This window comes from Cyprinodon tularosa, unplaced genomic scaffold (genome assembly GCF_016077235.1).
Source record: "Cyprinodon tularosa strain WSP-4 unplaced genomic scaffold, ASM1607723v1 ctg414, whole genome shotgun sequence".
NCBI classification, from domain to species: Eukaryota; Metazoa; Chordata; class Actinopteri; order Cyprinodontiformes; family Cyprinodontidae; genus Cyprinodon; species Cyprinodon tularosa.
The window spans coordinates 255,190-275,575 of record NW_024039135.1 but is presented as its reverse complement, the minus strand read 5'-3'; the positions used below and the strand labels follow the sequence as shown (position 1 = coordinate 275,575).

The 20,386-nt window shown below is 36.6% G+C and overlaps 1 protein-coding gene across 24 annotated transcripts in view; it reads left to right on the top strand.

Moving 5' to 3' along the window:
- The window catches only part of LOC119792225 (adhesion G protein-coupled receptor L3-like), a 359,986-nt gene that overhangs the window by 293,795 nt on the left and 45,805 nt on the right, over positions 1-20,386 (top strand). For all 24 annotated transcript variants that reach the window (XM_038298763.1, XM_038298761.1, XM_038298759.1 and 21 more), the window contains 2 exons: positions 13,852-14,061; positions 19,076-19,296. In XM_038298763.1, the coding sequence (XP_038154691.1) occupies positions 13,852-14,061; positions 19,076-19,296 (431 nt within the window). The remainder of the gene's footprint in view (positions 1-13,851; positions 14,062-19,075; positions 19,297-20,386) is intronic.

The window sequence follows — 20,386 nt, the reverse complement described above, 5'->3', positions numbered from 1 at the left end:
CTTCAGGATGAAAAATAAATAATTAACATTCCCTACAATTGTGACAGGTTGTGGATAAACCATGAACAAGTCTGCCTGAGATCGGTTTAAATTATTTACAAATTCTGAAAGAATGTAGTCTAAGTCTTTATTGATGCCAAACTTGTGAAAATTTAAAAGAATTGAAGAACTCTTTTAAAGTTGCCACACTGCATAGAACTTTTTTGGAGGAAACAGCCTTCAGGTTTTGTGACATTGACCCTTGAAGTCAACTGGGTGGTAACAAAAAGCGGTTATATGAATAACTTTGTATAGCTTTCTACAGCACCTCCCCCAGCGCTGTTTGTCAACAGAAGCTCCAATGCAACTGACTGCATTGTAATTTCAACTCAAAAAAATATCATTTTCAGCACTGCATTACAATGGTTGTATGCAAACCAACATTGTTCACCTGTCCAGAAAATTACAACACAAACGCACTAAGAAATGTCAGCTGTTTAGACTGCATCCAAGAGTAAGTCGAGTGATACTAAAATTGTGGACTTTCCATTTCAGATAGATATTTTTCTTCATATCTCTTTTTAAGCACATTATTTTAGTACTTAACATAAACATTTCACAATTAGGGACACTGTGAAGTGATATGCATTTGATTATGACCACAAGTTTCTTTGATGGTTTGTTATTTCTTAATATGAATTTGCCAACATCCCAGGGTGCCATTTCTTCATGGAAGAGGGCAGGCTCCCTTAAAGTACTTTCAAAAGTATACCAAATACTTTACGAAATACTTTACTGGTAGAGAGACCAGCTTATAGTCTTAAAAAAACAACTTTTAAAAAGCAATTAAAAAACGTCTTTTAAAAAGCACTTGTTTCTGGTCCCTTAATCAAATAAATCCACGACTGCTTGGCCGTTAATTGCACAATTTCCATTTTTTGCAGTGTATGTTATCATTTTTACCAGAGGTATTTTTCTGCACTAACTTCACTGTTGTTTTGAAATACAAACAATGAAATTAATGTTATAGATTTTTGTGTTCCAAGCGATGTGTTTTATTATATGCTGCTGTTTTTAGTAAATGGGTGATCAAGGAAGCTAATTCTCATAATACAGCTTAAAATCCTTCATTAGAAATGGACATTGTATTGTTAACTTTGTTGCATATAGTGTACTATAGCAAAAAAAGAGATGAATACCATAAACTGCTATATGCAGACGACTAACACAGTTTCCTAATGCATTAGATATTGTATGATCTACCACATGGCTGAAGCAATATTAGCAATAGATATGGTCTGTTTTGTGAAGTGTGAAATAAAGAACTTTAAAAATATATTCTGAACATGAAATATCTTTTGCGCTAAATGCTCTCAAGGACTTGGCTAATTAGGCTAGAAAGCAAACAGCATGCTTCTTTGTATTCTCCATGAAAAACATTACAGTATGTTGATAATTCCTCAATCTTTATTGACTGATCCTGGAATATAAAAATCTTCAAAAAGGTCCTCACATCCCGCAAGAACCAATTAGTTAGCTTTAATATTTTCTGCGATTTATTTTGCCGTTTTTAATATCAAATTTAGCTTTGATGTGTGTGTCACAGGTGGCAACCCTAGTCCTTGGTGCAAAGTATTTTTACTATAAAGGACTACAATGTTAAGGTTAATATTAAGATGTTTAGTTGCATTACCGTAAGTTTTTTTAATGCTTATTTTAACATCCAGCCAAAAAGAGTAGGGCGCTATCTGCATTTTGCACAGAGAAGGTAAATATTGTACCAAAGGCGGCTTTTAATCAATCTGGATTGTTTGATCTGCTGTAATCTAAAGTATAACATTAATTAAACCTGAAGTGGGTCATTTTATGCATTATTGAGATTATTCAAAAACAGTTTTAGACCTAGAAATTATTATTCGACTTTGAGAACACTAAAAGAGCATTTTTAAGAAATTTGTAGGAATAGAACTACCTCTAGAGACGGGGTACACCCTGGACATTTCACCAGTCTTTTGCAGGACCTTCCCTTCAAAAAAGCTGAAAACATATCTACACCATACAGGTTTTATAAAAAATTAAGAAACATAGACAATACATTCCTGCTCTGTATAATTTGTACCTAAAAGAAATACACTGTGTGTATAAAATGCGTCAATATTTAGGGAGCATGTATGTTTCTGAAAGGAACTGTGAAAGAATATGTCCTTATAATTTACATGGCTCAAACTTACAGTTTGAGCCATGTAAAAAAGGTATGAAAAGATGGGTTTGCTATAAATAGGCGTAAATAGATATTTGTCAATAAAAAGAGAAAAGAAGGTCAGTGGTAATGGGGAAAACAGAGTTTTAATTCTCATAAGCACTGAATATGTAATTTGTTTCTGTCACTGGAGGTTTAAAAAGCTCACCGCTGACAGAGCAGAATCATGTTTTGGATCTGTTATGGAAACTGTCTCACTGGAGCTACACTTCTGGATCACTGGAAGAAAAAGAAATTCCTTATGTGAAAGCCCTCCCAGCTGGCAGGGGTAGAGAAAACCACCTGCCCTGTTTTTTGGGGGGGTTTTTTCTAACATTTTTCTGCCCTCTAATCTGGCATTTACTTTTTCTTAGAAAAAAATGCATAAACTCAAAACAAAAAAACAATACACATCCAATATCCCTCCAACTTCCCAGCAGCAGAGGCCCAGCTCTCTCCTCTCCATGTGGGAGGGGCAGATGCTGAGAGCTACTGTTTGTCACTCAGCAGTATGGCTTCTGGACCCACTAAGCTCCCTGCAGGGCTGAATTTAAGTCTGGAATAGTGAGGCAGCATTGAAGAATGGAAACCTTCCTCGATGAAAGCAGAGCAGGAAGAAAAAAAGAGTAGCAGAAGAAGAGCTCTTTGAGTTAAGCCAATCCCCCAACATTTTCAAAAAGCCTGGCTAGCTGGTGCTAAAGCATTCACCACAGAAAAGTTGACGGTGGTTGGACCCTAATTCTGAGTGATATTTCTCTCTCCTTACCTTTTCAATTTCGTTATCTTTTCTGCTTTGACGTTATAAAAGGGAGCTCGTTGGAAACTGCCACCTAATGGGAGCTTTGGAGGCTTTTTATTTGACAAACTGTCACCATGCTTGATCTACAAGCACAGCCAATGGAGGGAGAAAAGGTGTATGTGTCTCTAGGAAATAGTGGCAGATAAAGACGTCTTATGAACCGAGCAAGCGTTGTTTTTTTGTATCCATGGCAGCAGAAAATAGCGAGGCTCATGTCTGCATTATTACTCCTACCTCTCGGAGCCACCGATTATGTTTTATCCTATATAATTTAAAACATTGTTACTGCTTTTATTTTCACTCAGACTTCAGTCCAGAGTAGCGGTCATTCTTAATCTTGTATTGTGGGCCAATAACATTTTCAGTAAATGGGGGAAATGATTAAGGCCGTCTTGTAGGAGTTTTCTATTAGTAACCTTTTGCACCACAGCTTTAACAAGGCAAACTAACAGCATTCAGTGTTCTTGTTTATTTCAAATAGACGTGTGAATTCAAAGCTATATTGACATCGGCGTCTTTGAAATTTTATCCTACTGAACAATTTAACTGAGACATATAGTTTCATGGTGTTTGGCTATTTAAAATAACTTATTGAAAAGAAATCCTAACTTATGGAGCTGCTTCATGTTGCCTAATTACTATATAGCAGAGCTTTTATTAGAGCTCTACCATTTTTACCATTTTTTTACCTGTGTGTTTCTATGTTTTGTTTTTTGTTCAATAAACAACCTTTTCTATAAAGGTGGACTTTTCTTTTAAGTTACGTATGAACATAAGCCACTAAGATTTTTGGGAAATATATTATGTCATTAAATGAAGAAGAAAAGTTGGAACAAAATATCTTACAATTGTACCAAAGACTCTGCAAAACCTAAAAAGGTGAAAAATGTGAAACTGTTCCTGTTTACAGTATATAAAAACCACCTGAATGAACGACACGGCATCAGCAAAATTAACCCTTGTTATTGCTTAAAATGAAAAGCTTCCTACCTTTGTGCCTTAAAAGTCACTCAAAATCTGTTACCTTTAGTATAGACCAAATATTTAAATTCTCAGGCAAATTTAGATTTAAAAGAGATACTTTTATATCATACAAGATGGCAATCTCTTGTAAGATAATCAAGAAATATTATCAACAAAACAATGTTTTTGTTTGAATCCTATTGAAAAATATGTTAATGTATTTTTTTTAAACGAAAGCCACAATGTAATGGCAGATTACAATATTTATATTGCTCAGCACCAAAAACTACTAGTTCTGAGGTAAAAAAAAAAAAAAAAAAAAAACAGTAAATGGACATATATATATATATATATATATATATATATATATATATATATATATATATATATATATATATGTCCATTTACTGTTTTTTTTTTTTTTTTTTTTTCTTCTTTTTAATATTTTCAAAATCATGAGTGGAAATGCAAAGGTTGCTTATTTTAGATGTTGGTTTCCGGAGAGTGTTTTTTATTTATTTTTTTAATCATTGGTTAAAAAAAAACTTATTTTTACGTTTTTAACTGGTGAAAATAATGGTGTCGTTTTTCCCTCTTATAATTGCTTTACACAGCTGATTGACAACTGAATACAAAATACTGTTAAGTATTTTTTACTTTACTCTGCAACTGGATTACATTTAACTCTGTTCCTGGCATCTTTTTTAAAATAACCCAGCTAAGAATGTGTTTCTATTATTTTGGTTTACACTTCCTAACCGCAACATGGTCCATTTTTGTTTTTTATCTCTTTCAGCTTTTTAAACGCTCAAACTTAGCATTAGATATATTTAGCTACCATGATGGGCACCATCAAAATGGCATTGAGTGCTGTCATTTCTCACTGATTTACAGTTATTGTTTTGATTGTCAAGCCGGAACAGTAATTGAGTGTCTGATTTTGCAGACTGGGCAGGGAGACACAAGGAACCATGCAAACAAATTAAATGTTTTTTGTTCTTTTTTTTTTTGGATAAGAAAGCTGCAGGCAAGAGATTTTTCCCCCGCTGGTACATTTGAGAATAATTGCAGACTGCTATTTAAAGTGACTAATGTAAGTGAATTCACTTTAAAGTGACATTTTTTAATGAGAACTAATAATTACACATTTAAAACATGCCATAATTTAACCTGGAGTGATCTGGTGTGGTTAAAATCTTCAGAAAAGTAATTTTTTTCTCTCAACCTCTAACAATATTGGTGAACTTGGACCCCAAATTAACCCTCTTAATAAAATGATTTGACCTCTGTGTTGTACCTGATTAAAGTCTGACCTTTTTTTTTTTTTTTTTCTAAGCCTGCTCGTTGCTTTGGCTTTTAAGGTCACTTGGTTTTACTATAAGAAAAAAAGGCACACCTGATTTTAATGTTAGTTGCATTTGCGTTCTGTCTTGTTTTAGTTCTTCATCACATCAGCCTATTTAACTTGTTAAGGTAATTGAAGTGCTGAAATTCATTTAGAGCTATATTTGGTTGTGCGTCACTACTGCTTTTATTTGCTCTGTGTTTTGCTTTTTTTTTATTTATAATTTTTTTTCTATTCAGTTATTTATAGCATTCCCTTAGTGTATTCATTCCTTGCTATGCAGACAATTTTATTTTACTCAGTCAAATACTCTCACCTGGTTCCAATCCAGCCATCAGTTCCCCTTCTATAAATACATACTTTGCTCAGATTCTCCTGTTATCTTTTCTCTGCTTGTTGCTCTGCCTGGTTTCCCTGTGGTGCTTATTTTCTCTCTTTGCTCTTTCATATTTTAGGGATTTTTGTCTGCAGCATCTGCCCTGGAATTTGTATTTTTAAAATGTCTTACTTATATTTTACCTTCCTATTAAACATGTTTTCTTGCTGCATTCATCATCTTAAACCAGTAGTGAGAGTTTACTCATAAGTTGTATAATGACTGACTTTTTGACTGCTTCTTAAGCTTGACATTATTTTGCTTAATCACCCCTAAAACAGTTTCTTTCAGTGCTTGGGCCTTTTGCAATAGGTGTTAGTACAACCTAATTACCGTATTTTCCAGAATATAGAGCGCACCTCACTATAAGCGGTGCCCACTCGGTTTTTAAAAAAAAACTGGAAAGTACATATATAAGCCACACCGATATCTACTGAACTCTCTCCCACCAAATCAGTAGGGGGAGCTCTACATATCGCCCCTGGGAAGAAGAATGCTAGCCCCCAGGAGTTGAGCCCAGTCTCTTCATTTTGTTCGGCAGCTTTAATGTGGCAAATAAATGTTAAAATGTGTGAATTTTGGGCATTTGTTCTAGCATGTTGTTCTAAACGAAAATTAGCCACTTATTCTTTCATTTCCAACTTTTATTTCTCCCTCTGGCGTTAGGAAAAATCCACAGATAATATTTTATAAGATGCATGGTTCAAAGCAGGGTCTTGTACAACCCTAACCAAAACCTAGTATTTCACAAAAGTGGCACTTTTAATTAGCATAAACCTTCTGGGAAAGTGTTTATGGTTTGCCATTTGGCTTCAATGACTAGAAGTATGTTAGGAAGAATAAGTATGAGGCTTCTAAGCAGTAGACCTTATTGTTTTTTCCCTTCAGACCTTTACCCCTAAGGTGAAGGATAGAAGTGTGATACTGAACTGTTAGGGGTTGCCATATTAAATCCCCTTACATGTGCAAGGTTCAGTAATGATATGGCCCAACAAATGATAGAAAGGCTGACAACTGGGTAACATTAATCTCTGTCTCCCAATTAGACAGTAACTTTGAGTCAGGGTTAATTTTATATTTCTTGATGCAACCTAAGAGTTTTTGTACACATGCTAAAAGCAACTGTCCGGGATATATCTATCTCAAAGCCATGGCATGAGAGGGCTAGAGATAGTGTCTTAGAAAACAGTGTGACATTAGGTGCGTGAGCTGAATGCCAACTCCCACCACACAAGCTGTACTTTCTCCAAGCCCTTTTAAATGTGACAAATTTGCCAGCACCCCTGATTCATGTGCCCTTTCTGCAACTGTTCCCCATCTCCATGCAGCTCATAAATCCCTGGTCCCATACCTTAGGTGAATTTGTCACATGACTTCTTGCAGTGGGCCACCACCCTTTAGCGCAACAGTATGCCCTGCCTGACATTTTTTCGTGAGTCAAAGACCAGCTCTGGAGGCACGCGGGGAGATTTATGCATTTTAATTGGATTGCCTTCGTGGCTCCCATGCTGGGAGTGGTTCTTTGAGGTTTAGAGGATTGGCTCTTGGTTAAGGTCTTTTGCTTTTTTACATTTTAGAACAAATTTCAGGAGATCTGGCTTTAGATGAAGGATGTTAAGGTAATTATGGGTATACAATATTCAGTTTCAGTGAGCTTGAGTGAATTATCAGCACAAAATGCATAAGGCTTTTTGGCAAGTTTTTATTTCTACTATACGTACTCATAAAAGTTTTGTTATGCTATAGATCAGTAGATAGAGCAAAGCCAATCTAATTATCCCCTTTATGACAGATGAGAAGTAAATCACTTATGAAGTAAGAGAAAACTGGCATCCATTTTGACTTTCCCATGTTAACACAACACTCTTGATTTAATATGATTGCAGTTCTTAATACAACAACACACAGTAGTGCATAGTTTTGAACTAACTATAATGCCTAGGGCTTGTTTTTCCCCTATTTAAGCAAATACAAATCTAATGTAAAAAAAATAAAAAAACAAATTGTACAAACAACTTTTGTTTATAAACTTGTTGCAAATACTGACACAAGTCCTCTGGAAATATATTACAGGTTTTTAGATCTGAAATCAAAACGTTTACACTGCCTTTTTGATCTATATATGTGGACTTTGTATTTGTAGTCCTAGTCCTGTTTTAAAGGTAAAACTATGCTGAAATCTTCAGTCTGTTGTATTCTTCAACATGGTTTCCTTCCAGGACAGACTTGTATTTAGCTCCATCCTCCTTCATATACAGTCTAACCAGGTTTTGTTTTCCCTAGTGAAAAGAAGCATATTGATGCAGAAGACTGTGTTTGAGGTGATATTTTATAGTAACCTTCAACATCAAGTAGCATATGACGTAGTGGCAAAACCACTTAGCTTTGGTCTCATGTAACCATATGCCATCTGCTACCTGTTTAACAAAAAGCAAATGAGTTCTTTAAAATCTTTTTACAGCAATTGATTACTTCTTGCTGGGCTATGCTTAAGGTCTTATTTGTGGAGTTCACAGACAAAGGATTTCCTAGCAACAGGTTCCTCCTGAGCCATGAACCATTGAATCTGCTCTAGACTTGGACCTATGTGTTTTTTTGTTGTTGTTGTTTTTTTTTTTTTGGGTGGGGGGTTCTCAAGAAATGGGACACCACTTGTTTTTATTATTTAAAGTTACATCCCAGCCCAGTAGATAGCGGTGATAAATAGGTACACTTCAGTAAACACTACCTGAGTCACATTTTGCACGGAAACTCTGCCATACTCATAACTTTTCACCAAACACATGCATGATTTTGAACAAAAAAAATATTTCAAAACGTAAATAGTCAATTTATGAGCCAGCATGGTTAAATAAAGGTATCACAACCATCTCTAAATTAACAATCATGGTAATAAAATTAGCTACGACAACTTTTTGTTGAAATATCAGATTCCAATAAGATATTAGGAATACACATAAATTATACAGTGCATCCCCAATGGACTCTAACAATTCTTAAAATCATCACAATTTCCTCCAACTTTGACCCCCAAATCGTTTCCCAACGGACTCTATTAACTTGGCACCAAATACAATAACAAACACATACGCAACACATTTCAACAATATAAATGCCTCCAACAAAGAGGCAAATTCTACTGGAATTACTAGAATAGACTGGAAAAAATCATGTTCAGTAACTCATCAATACCCCATTAACAATAAAATCTGTGAAATTAATTTCAAAATTCTTCATAACACATATCCTACAAATAATGAAATAGCTAAATAGCTTGAAATAAATCCAAATTCTTCCTTCTGCAATATTGAACCTGAACCTGAAATAACCCCTCATTTATTATTCACATGTCCTGTAACCACATCCTTTATGAAAAGCAATAGAGCAGTACTTATCTCAAAAATTAAACACATGTATAACCCTCTCTGGCCAGAGCATTATCACTTTTTTTACACACCCAAACAAGAAACTGGCAAAACTAATTAATTTATTTATATTTTTGGAAATTTCACATTCATAGAATATAGTGTATTCAATGAGATGAAACCCTCTTTATTCGCGTTAGATACTGAAATATAGAAATACAAACAATCTGCAAATTATGTCAACAATAAACAAACTAACTCCATAGTTAACATATACTGGAAATGGATCATTCATTTACTCCAAATACCAAATTAATCTCAAATCTTAAATCCTTCACAACTTTATTCGCCCTAAAATGTACTTATCATTATTGTTTTAGAAAATAAATTGCCTTTTTTTTATTATGTACATGAAATTATGGTAATATGATAGTCTCTTCTTCCAAAGATATTATATAGATCTTTTCCTGTATATTATGTATATATAAGAAAATTTAAAATGCTTTGGTATGTTTTCAGAGAAGAAATCTGCAAAACCCAAGATGGTTCTGACGCTATTTTGGCCTAATTAATCCGTTTAATGTATGTTGAATCATTTATTAAGACAATAGGTTGCGTTCACATTCTAGAATTATTTTTCTTTTTTTCATATGGATCAGCGCAGGAACTATGGAGATATTACTCATAAACCTGAACAATCATTCCTTATAATAGTTACCGTGTGTGCGTGCTGCGCAATTAACAAGCGCAATGACAATTATGCATAACATTATACCTTCTATGCTGATATAGTGGCCGTTGCAATTCCACGCGTCAAGATAGAAATGGTGTTAACATGATTTTGTTAAAAGCTGTCAAGCATAATCATACCAGGGTGAAGTTAGTTAGAAGCCCGACACCAGACACCCAAACCACTGGGATCCAGCCCGGGGCTGATCCAACCGAGGGACCCAGCGCCTCCCGGAGCAGCTGAGAGATGCTGGCCGAAAGAGTCCCTCAATCGGATTGACCGTGAGCTAGTTCCCGCTGACCCCTCTAAACCCGAACATCCAACCTCCAACATACCCCACCGCGGTCATAATCATCCTACTTTGCATTAAAAAAACTTTCAGTAATTTGTGTATTACGAGAAATGGCAATTAGGCATTCATATTTTAACACAACAGTAAGGTATTGAGTTGTATTTATGTCTAAGATATTCCAACATATATTTTTTTTTTCAAATGCGGGGTTAATTGTAAAACTTTACTTACATTTGTGCAGTTCTTTTCAACAGTCAATCGGCCTTTTTCCTTTCACTGAATGAGTTCTGGGAAGCCACTCGGTTCCGAAGTCAGCCCTCAAACGGTCTAGGGGTTTCATTTTAAGGGTTGGAGGGCACTTTTCCCTAGCTCTTATAACTATTGGGACACACTAACCTTTCACATGAATGCGCAAAACCAAATGCTAGGAACAAAACCAAGTGCAATGGGGAGGAATGGGACTAGGCCTAAGACTTTGTAAAGAAAGGTCAAATACATAGATTACCTCCAAAGGCATTTTTTTAGAATGTGGTTTATTTTAGTCATTTGTGTCTGTCACATTATATCCCAATAAACTCTATAAAATGCTGTGATTATAACATAATTAAAAGTGACAAATACTTTTGCAAGGTTCTGCAAACAGCATTGTTGCTGTATGTTTGGACAGCCCTTACATCAAAGTGAGCAAATCAGTTGAGTGAACTACTTCTGTCCACTTTAGAGACCCTTACAGATATTCCCATTGCTATTTATAAGTTTAGAAGCCCTACAGATCCCATCATTTGCCATCCTGCCTGGGCACTCGCATTAAAGGAACCTTTTCGGTTGAGACATTGTCTGGTGTTGCAAAGGCATTATCCACCTCTTAGAACAAAGAAACCATTCCACGGTAAATCCATCACCATGGTGTAGATACACTGCCTGTCATACTCCTCCTGTTTCTTTTTTCTCCCCTTTTCCTTTGACGTCTTTTTCGCTGACCTCTCTCCAGTATGAGGTGAGATTAAGATGGATAGAGCCTGCAGCCACAGAATAGCCCAGAAGGACTCAGAGTCCTCCTCGCAATGCGCCATAGCTTATACCACCTACTGCATTAATGTCGCTATCAAGCAGCGGACTGAGAGCGGACCAATGTGTCACATGCATGACGCGTCACAAAGGATCTTAGCCCAAACACTGACATGTGTTGCCTCCTCCTGTATGGTCTCTCATCTAAAGTATGGCATAGAGACAGCAATGCACATTCAGTCCCAGATGTCTGATCTGTACAACATATTGCCACCCCTCCAATGTATACAAGATGGTTCATCAAGCAGGAAAATCAAAAGACCACTCTCCCCAGACTTAAGGAGCGCTACGGCTGTTATTATACCAGAGCCTGTTAATGATCAGCATCTGTTTCTCTCTCTGCAAGTGTTAGCTCAGCTCCCTATAAACAAGGCCTTTGTATAAAACTCCGACAAACTTCTTTTTTTCATGTCCTCGTAGAAATAATGCTGAGGGTGGTTGAAATGGGATTTAAAGAGATACTTGTTTGTGTAGATATATTAGCATTTCTTGGAGGCCAATTCTTCAATGTATGCAAATATGCTGCTGTGCTACAGCTCTGACTCGTGTTATTTAGATGTTCCAAACTTTCCAGACTTTAATTTCAAAGACTAATGGCTATAAACATATATACGCCTCCATCTCAGAAATAAATATGCATGTATTGCTTGTTCCAAAAAGGATATATGCAGACTTTAATTAATGTCCACGAATATATATATATATATATATATATATATAAAACAATCCTTGGTTCTAATACTATGAATCAATATTAATTTAACAAGAGTCTAAAACCCATATATGGCACATGTTATCTCCTGATCAAAACTTTAGATAATGATTCTTTTAAATTCTCATCGAACACGTTCTATCACATCTGTCACACTAACATTATGCAATGGGCACTGAGGTTGTTTTTTTTTTTTTCTTTTTTTTTGGGGATTTTTTTTTGTTTTGATCAAGGTTTAGAGATTAGACATGAAAATACATCCTAAACTTTTGAACTGGCTTCCTATTTTACCAAAACCATCTGACAATCCTTAGGGTCATTGTTCCTAGTTTTCTGAGCCACATGCAGAACACACTGAGGACACAAATAAGGCAGATTTAAGAGAGTTGAAAAACCAAAGGTGAAGACAAGCAGATTTTTTTCAGGATGTTTGAGAGCAAAGAGGGCATGGGGCACACTGAGACAGAGAGCGAGATTTACTGAGAGTTGCTGTGTACGATGAGAACACGGGGCTAGAAGGCTTACCACGAGAGACGTGAAAACTGGGGAGAGTGCGTGGAGCTGCCATGGTCCGTAGGCGGGAGATGCTGGTGCTTGCAGGGAAGGTTGCTTCCAAGCGGGATGAGGCTGATCGTTGGAGGGTTAGGCTGTGAGCTGTGCCTTACGCTGGTTGAGAGCTGGGGCATGCAGAGGCTTGACGGGATGGCTTGGAATCTCTGAGAGGCTGCGGAGTGGACCAGAGCCTGACCGTCTCGGCAGAGGCTTGTGAGTCGTGCAATAACAATGATAATTGAATTTTATTGATCTCACATTGGAGAAATTTGTCTGTGCATTTAACCTATCCCCTTGGAGAGCAGTGGGCTGCCACTGTGCAGCGCCCGGGGAGCAGTGTGAGGGTCTTTGCTCAGGGACCGAGGGGGAAATCTGTGGGAGTGGGGCTTGAACTTAGAACCACTGAATTCCATGAGCAATGCCCTAACCAGTAGGCCGCCACCCACCAAAGGAAGAGGGAGTCAAAGCCGACCAAACTACTGCACCGGACAAAATTAGAGTGGGAAGTAAACGATGTGAGACAATTGGCTGGTTGAGTTTCTACCATGTATGGCTAACATTCTGGTGCCGGTTTGCTGACAGCCGTTTCCTTTAAAGCCTTCCCAGCCACCACGAAAACAAAGAACACCTGCGCTCAGCACCTCCCCGCTTATCAGCAGCCACCTGCAGAAGAGGGAGAAAAAAGGCTGCGCACCTCAGACACGACCGCAGTACCCTGACACATAGAAGTTTTAAAATATTGCTTTGGTTACACCTGAAATATAGTGTTTAGGTTTATATCTTTCTTTCTTGCATTAAAGGTCTACCTGAGTTCAATTAAGAGATATAAACAGTTGGTCCTGTCAAGTCTCAAGCAAGAATGGATTTTTATCTTTCCAAGAATGCTACTTATTTGTTGTGAACAGAACGTTTTTTGAGTGGCCAAAGCTATCTGTGGTTCCAAATGACTATGTGAAAAATAGAAAATTACCCAAAAGCAAACAGTGAACGATATTGCCCATGTAACGGTTTGATTGGATTCGTGTTGTGCTGGTCTGAGACACCTGTGGCCCATTGGGCTGCTCACTTTGTTACCTGACCAAAATGAAACAACAGGGGGCCATTTGAAATTGATTCACACTGACTAATTCATGATTCATATCTGCCACCTGTGGCTCGGTATACTGTTTTATTGGAGGGTTGAGTGGGTCCACTTTACAGCTAGAAAGCAATTGTGAAAATAAAAGCTTGAGCATTGCTTCTATTTCAGGGTTATATCTTTACCTCAACATTTGTTTGTTTTTGTCTGTACCATAAATATTAAACATATCCTGAAAATGCAGTTTATTTTTTGGCCAAATCCCCAGAAATCCTATTTGAAGTACCTGTAGAAGAAGAGTTTTTCTTTTTGTTTATGCTTCTGAGCACCTTCTGTTCTCACTTCTTTTGCAGAACACAGACCCTATTCACGACATGCTCCTGGACGTCATCACCTGGGTGGGCATCCTGCTTTCTCTTGTGTGCCTGCTAATTAGCCTCTTCACCTTCTGCTTCTTCCGCGGCCTACAGAGTGACCGCAACACCATCCATAAGAACCTGTGTATCAGCCTGTTTATAGCAGAGTCCCTGTTCCTAGTGGGGATCAACCGTGTTGACCAGCCGGTAAGAAAAAACTGGGGAACTGTTGTACTTCAAATGTTGCAAAGAAGATATTTCTTAAGTGTTTTTAAAGATTTTACCAGACTCTTAACATTTTGGTCTACTGCATTTCTTTTCAGTTTATTTTTATGCTTTCAATAATAAATGGTATACCAATACACTTGAAAAAGAATCAGGACCAACTCAAAGTCTCCCTTTTTCTGTTTAGACAGACAGTATATATATTCAAACGAGAAGTACCCTTGTTTTTAAGAAGTCCCTATAACTATGTTAGTTTTGAACTAAAACTGATTGGATATAAGTATTGATAAATAATAAAGTATTTAATTAGTAGAAGCAAATAGATAGGACTAGTTTTTTAATTTTTTAATTAAATGGAAATATAAAATTTTCTTTTTTTTCCAGGTCAGTTGCTTTCTTCTTGGTCTAAAAAATAGTTTTATTCACTGCTCAGCAACATAAGTAGGACATTAGTCACTTTTGTCTGAAATTCACATTGCATTTAACAACTTTTTTTGCAGTGAAAAATGTGGAATATATGTAATCCAATTGATTATAAGATCAACTATTGTAAAAATAACAAGTAAAGGACTGATAACTTGTGTTTTATATATAATTTCTAAGGTTTAGAAGTTTATAAAACTTTATAAAAAAAAAACAAAAGGCATGGGTGTTGTTTTGGCTGGCCAAATTTATATCAATAAAGTGTTCTTAAATGTTCCTTCGGACGCCGCTAGCTTGAACCAAAATATTGTATGTTTATATAATACTAAATAGACTACTTACTCTTAGATACATTAAAGAATATAACAAAAGATCCTTAGCATATATTGAACAGCACTGACTTTAGCAAAATATCAGTGGCTGCCAAATCGTACTGTATATGACTGCTTTAAGGAAATATTTGCCCTACAGTATTTCAATAACCATGTCCAATGTATGGAGTTTTATCACCATTAATGTCCACACCTTTTATAGATTTTGATAACAAAATGTTATCTTTATTGTCAACTCTAATCAGTAAACATGTAGACAATGGGTTGTATGTTAACATGACAATGCTTCCTTGGTGTATGTTTTTGCAGCCAAATTGCAACTCTTATGGTAGATATTCAAAGATACAGCCAAGTCCAAAACCATTCAGTCCCCTGGCTAATTTCCGTGAAAATTAAAATAAGAAGCATAAGCAAGATATAAATTCAAAATGCCCTTACCTGCTGCTGAAACTTTTTTTTTTTTTTCTGTGTCAGTCAGGAGGTGTATGTCTGTCAAAACGAACTCCCCTCTTAAAGTGTAGCAACCATCTTGAATCCCCCAACCTGAAATGTTTTCAGAAAAGCTATAACCTTTGATGTCGTGCTGCGCTGAGATTGGGGCTTCCTGCTGAGTGTCAGTGGCCCTGGACTATTTTGCTTCTGTTTGGCTCACTGGAAAGAAATACTGAGAGAAAAGAACTGAGAGCCATTTATTGAACAGGATCTGCCTCCCATAGATGTGCTGAAATAGGCACCTGGTTCAAAGTTCACTCAAAAACTCTCACAACTTCCAACTCAGCTCACCGATAGATCATTGTTATCTGGATCATTTTCAACGTAGCAAGCAACAATCAGCTGAAATTTACTTTTCTGCTCCTTCAGGCTAATCTTGGATCAGAAGAATAAAGTCTTAAACCTCCTTTTTTAATTGCTACGTTTTGGATGAAATTTTATTTTTTGGTAAAACTAAACTGTGGTAACAGGTGGAAACATGCTGTCGCTGCAGAGTCATTTTCTAGAGTGCACTCCTAGAGCAGCAAACGGGAGAGTGATTTCATGCTTAAAGGTCAACAAAGGATTCTGAAGAGAGACTTGAATTTTTATATGATGTTCTATCAAATGCATATACAGTGATATATTATCTACAGCAGGTCTTTCAATTTTATTTAGTGCAGATCCAAATTAGGTTCTCTATAAAGAGACCAAGATTTGTGCCCTTTTTTTGAAATTGTACTGACATGCACTCAAGGGCTCAATCCAGATAACTCGAACTGTAGCTCCTACCTCCTGTTCCAACAGAAGTCCTTTCCCTTCACCTTTTGTAGGTTAACAGCCAGAACACTATTCAAAGGACAGCTGTGCTAAATCCGGGCAGCCATCAGCCTTACAGACGTCATTACGTGTCAGAGAAACACATGGTTGACGCCGATTGAACTGGGACTACACTCTTCTAGAAAATAACTGTAAAACAAAAAACACACAAATGTGTCCCTCAGAGTACAGCCAAAAAATAAAGTATTTTTGCTCAACTTGATCAAGTGTGCTGGCTCTATGCTGTCTGTCAATTAAAGGTTAATCAATAAAAATTCAATGAAATTAATGTTTCAACCATGCTTCAATAAAATGATAAAAATTTAACTCATGAAACAGGCATGGGCAAAAATGATGACACCCTTAACTCAATATTTCATTACACAACCATTTGAGGATTGAAGCGATTCATGTAACCGTCAATCAGACTTCTGCTCCTCTCAGCAGGTATTTTGTCCTACTCCTCATTGTTAGGTTTGAAGGTTGTCTTTTGCAGACGACATGTTTCAGTTTGTTCCAAAGATGCTCAATAGGATTTAGGTCAGCGCTCTTTGAGGCGCGTTTTATGACACTATCCTGTTTCAGGACCCGCGACCTGCAACTGAGACTAAACTTTCAATAATGAGCAGCACATTTCTCTCTGGAAAGCCTTGATAGTCTTAAGGTTTCATTGAACCTTTATTTCCCGACACCCTGTGCCAGATAAAGCAAGGTAGTCCCAGAACATGACAGAGCCTCCTCCGTGTTTTACAGTAGGGACAGTGATATGCTTCATGCTTCCATCTGTGAACATAGAGCTGATGTACCTGTCAACTTTGGCTCAAACAACGAATGGTGCGATCTGTCATTGATGTTCCTTGTTCTTGAAGATCACCTTTAGAAATTTTACTATAATCTTTTGTTACCTTGCATATTATCCATAGACAAAATATAGACATAAAGTTATAGTATTTTTTGTCTATATTCAGCATATAGTTTTCATCTGTAAAATAGCATTTTTAGTGTAATATATTTTTCCATTTTTGTTCTCTATTTTATTGTAATTGGTTTTTAATCATGAAATGCATCTAATGCTCCTACACTTCTACAGGGGAACAAATCAGAGAGTATTCATATTTTTTCCTGTTTAACAATAAAATAAATTCTTCCTCTCAGAGCTGTTTACCTATTTTTGAGATAATATAAGAAACACTGAAAAGGGTTACCAGAATGCCAAATACAATTGCAAAAAGAGACACAGGTTAGAATGCAACTGGTGGGTAGCATTATCAAAGATCCACAGTTGTTACAGCATGTCAAACCTAGTTCAAGGCAGACAGCCAATAAAATCGACATTATCCCAGTCATTTCATTCAGTTCTATAGCACATGAAATTGCAGTACAGTGAGATGTTTTTTAAGAGACAATTAAGGTAATTTCTTCTTAATGCTTCATACTATGTTATGCTTCTAGCAGCAGCATCAAAACATCATCAATCATTAAAACTGATTTTCAAATCAGCCACTTTAGTGTTATTAAGTCTTTAAAAGGGCCACATTCAGCTCTGTATATGAAACCTTTGATTTCATCTTTTTTACTTACAAAAAGCACGTCTCTGGTATTACAAATTTACTCAGATTTTATCTTGCCGTTTTAGCCACTCTGTACACTTTAAGAGAACTTATAATTCTACTTAATGGCATTATATGTCTTCTAGGCTCTTCGGGGCTAGATGGATTGCAGAGAGGCTGGATTTGGCCGTGAGCCTTGAATTTGACATATTTGCCTTAGATTATCAGTTTGTGTCCCTTATATTCACTTTTACTCCAATGAAGTCAATGAAGTTTCATATAAAAGTACCAATCAGTTTTGGTTGTTCCAGATTAACTGGTCAAGACTCTCTAATGTGTTTTTTTTTCTAAATGCAAAAAACAACAGAATTATCTACCGCAGGGAGATAATTAATGCATTTAAGAGAACCATATATGTCTCAATAGCCCCTTTAACAAACTGTCTTTTTTCGTTTTTTAGTCAGGCAAGCAATACATTTCGCTTTGCATTCTTGCCATGCATATAGGTAACAATCTTTGTTATGATTTCCAAGGGTAAAGTTTATTGCATAATATCCTTCATAAATCATTTTACAACAGTTTAATGAATATAAATGTAAATGCCAGAGAAAGGAAATTATACATCTCTAATTTCCCAGGCCTTAAGCAATCTAAACACATCTTTATTTTCCCGTCAGAGTGTAATAACTGTCAGAAGTTAAAAACTACAGACCACAGAGCTAACTTCCTGTGAAGTTAAAGACAATGCTTCGGGGCCTGCACCTTTTCCTCCCATAACATTTTATGGGTATGACTCACAGCCCAGCAGTGGAATCGTTTTCCTGGACTGCAATTAATGTCCACTCAACCTCTTAGTTATAAAACTGAATCCATCCCAGTAACAAAATACCCTAGTTATGTCAAACTGTGCCAATAATTGGATCAATCAATGTAAGTGCAGGAGCATACATGAAGGGGGGGTATCTCTTGTATTGACTTTGAGCATAGAAAGTATGTAACCATATTATGGGCCTGCACCTGGTTTATGTTGCTGTGCTAAATGGCTTTTGGACAGCAGACTTCACTTCTTCATATTACTCTTACTTCCATGCCAGCTAAAGCAAACAACAATGCATGTGCTGCAGTGTTCTTTTGCCAGTCGCCACAGGCATACATCCAATGGCTTCAGCCAAACAAAGCTTTGCCATTCTAATTGTAAGAAAAGCTGACTGTGGGAGGTCAAAGAAGGCTGCAGATTGGAGTCACTTCCAAGACTCATTTTGCCAGTAATTTTTTTTTGTGTGTGTGTCGGGGGAATAAGGAAAATTACAAATTTTGAGACTTATTATCATTGTGATTAAATCTGTTTTTATCCCCCCCCCCATGTGTCAAATCATCTCTATCACCTTTTAAACCTTTCAGATCGCATGCGCTGTTTTTGCCGCCCTGCTCCATTTCTTCTTCTTGGCTGCCTTCACATGGATGTTCCTTGAGGGGGTGCAGCTCTACATAATGCTGGTGGAGGTGTTTGAAAGCGAGCACTCACGCCGACGATACTTCTACCTGGTGGGTTACGGTGTGCCAGCTCTGATTGTAGCTGTCTCTGCGGCGGTGGACTACCGCAGCTATGGAACAGATACAGTGTGAGTACAAATTCAGCTTATTTTTTCATTAATTTTATTACCAAAACAGTGCAACTATTTAGAGTAAACTCTTATTGAAAATATATACCTCCTAGAGCTTTATTTCAATTAAAAAATTGTTGCAAGGCAGCACAACTGACATCTGAACCATTGGGCTAACTGTAGATGAACCATGTCATGGATTGTGTTCTTTCATATAGGATTTAATCTAACTAGGAGGAGACTATACTTCCAAGTCTAAAATATCTTTTTAAAACTTGATGCATGGAACTTTGAAGGTTGTCTTTATCTGTTTTATGGAGAGAAGAAATCATGCATCAGCCTATGCAGTTGTGATTCTGACTAAATTTATCTCTTTAACTCTTATCTGCCATAAGGTGTCAGTCAAAATTTCTTAAGTATGATCGAATTGCCAACTTTACAACCCGCCCCTGCTCCATAGACCCCCCTAAGAGCTTTAGCTTCACTGGAATTGACGTATATGGGCTCGTTATCCAATCAGGGGTTTACTTTCTCACTGCTTACCTCAATAGATAGAGGTTCACACATCAATAGAGGTTTCTGATACAGGCAGCATCCTGCTGCTCATGAGCGTAGGGGAGATTGTGTCCAAGAGCTGAATAAACAGCTGATTAATATGCAACACACTAATGAAGTTGGGTGAATTTTAGAGTATATTTAATGCAGTTTAAAGACTACATTTGTGAAGTTTCACAAATTTAATATTTTACCAATAATTCTATGAAATTTACAGGACAAGTTTAGCCTCTGTAGTAGTCAGTGAGGAATCGCCGCTGTTCTATAGGTATTGCCAATGGAATCAGGCGTATTGTTATTATTAGTAGTTTTATTAATTCTCTTTCCATTTATCTGTTTATTATTTTTTATTCTAATTATTTTACAGTTGTAGTAGTAGTATAAATGCTTTAAAGCATAATTACCATAAACATAATCACTTTCTTTCTGTGGTTTATTTATAGTAACCCTGTTTTGAAGCCACTACTCATGTACAGTAGGCACACTGTAATATTACCTCCGCTTCTGATATAAATAATAAATGACAGGGCGATGACATCGTTCTGTAAATGAA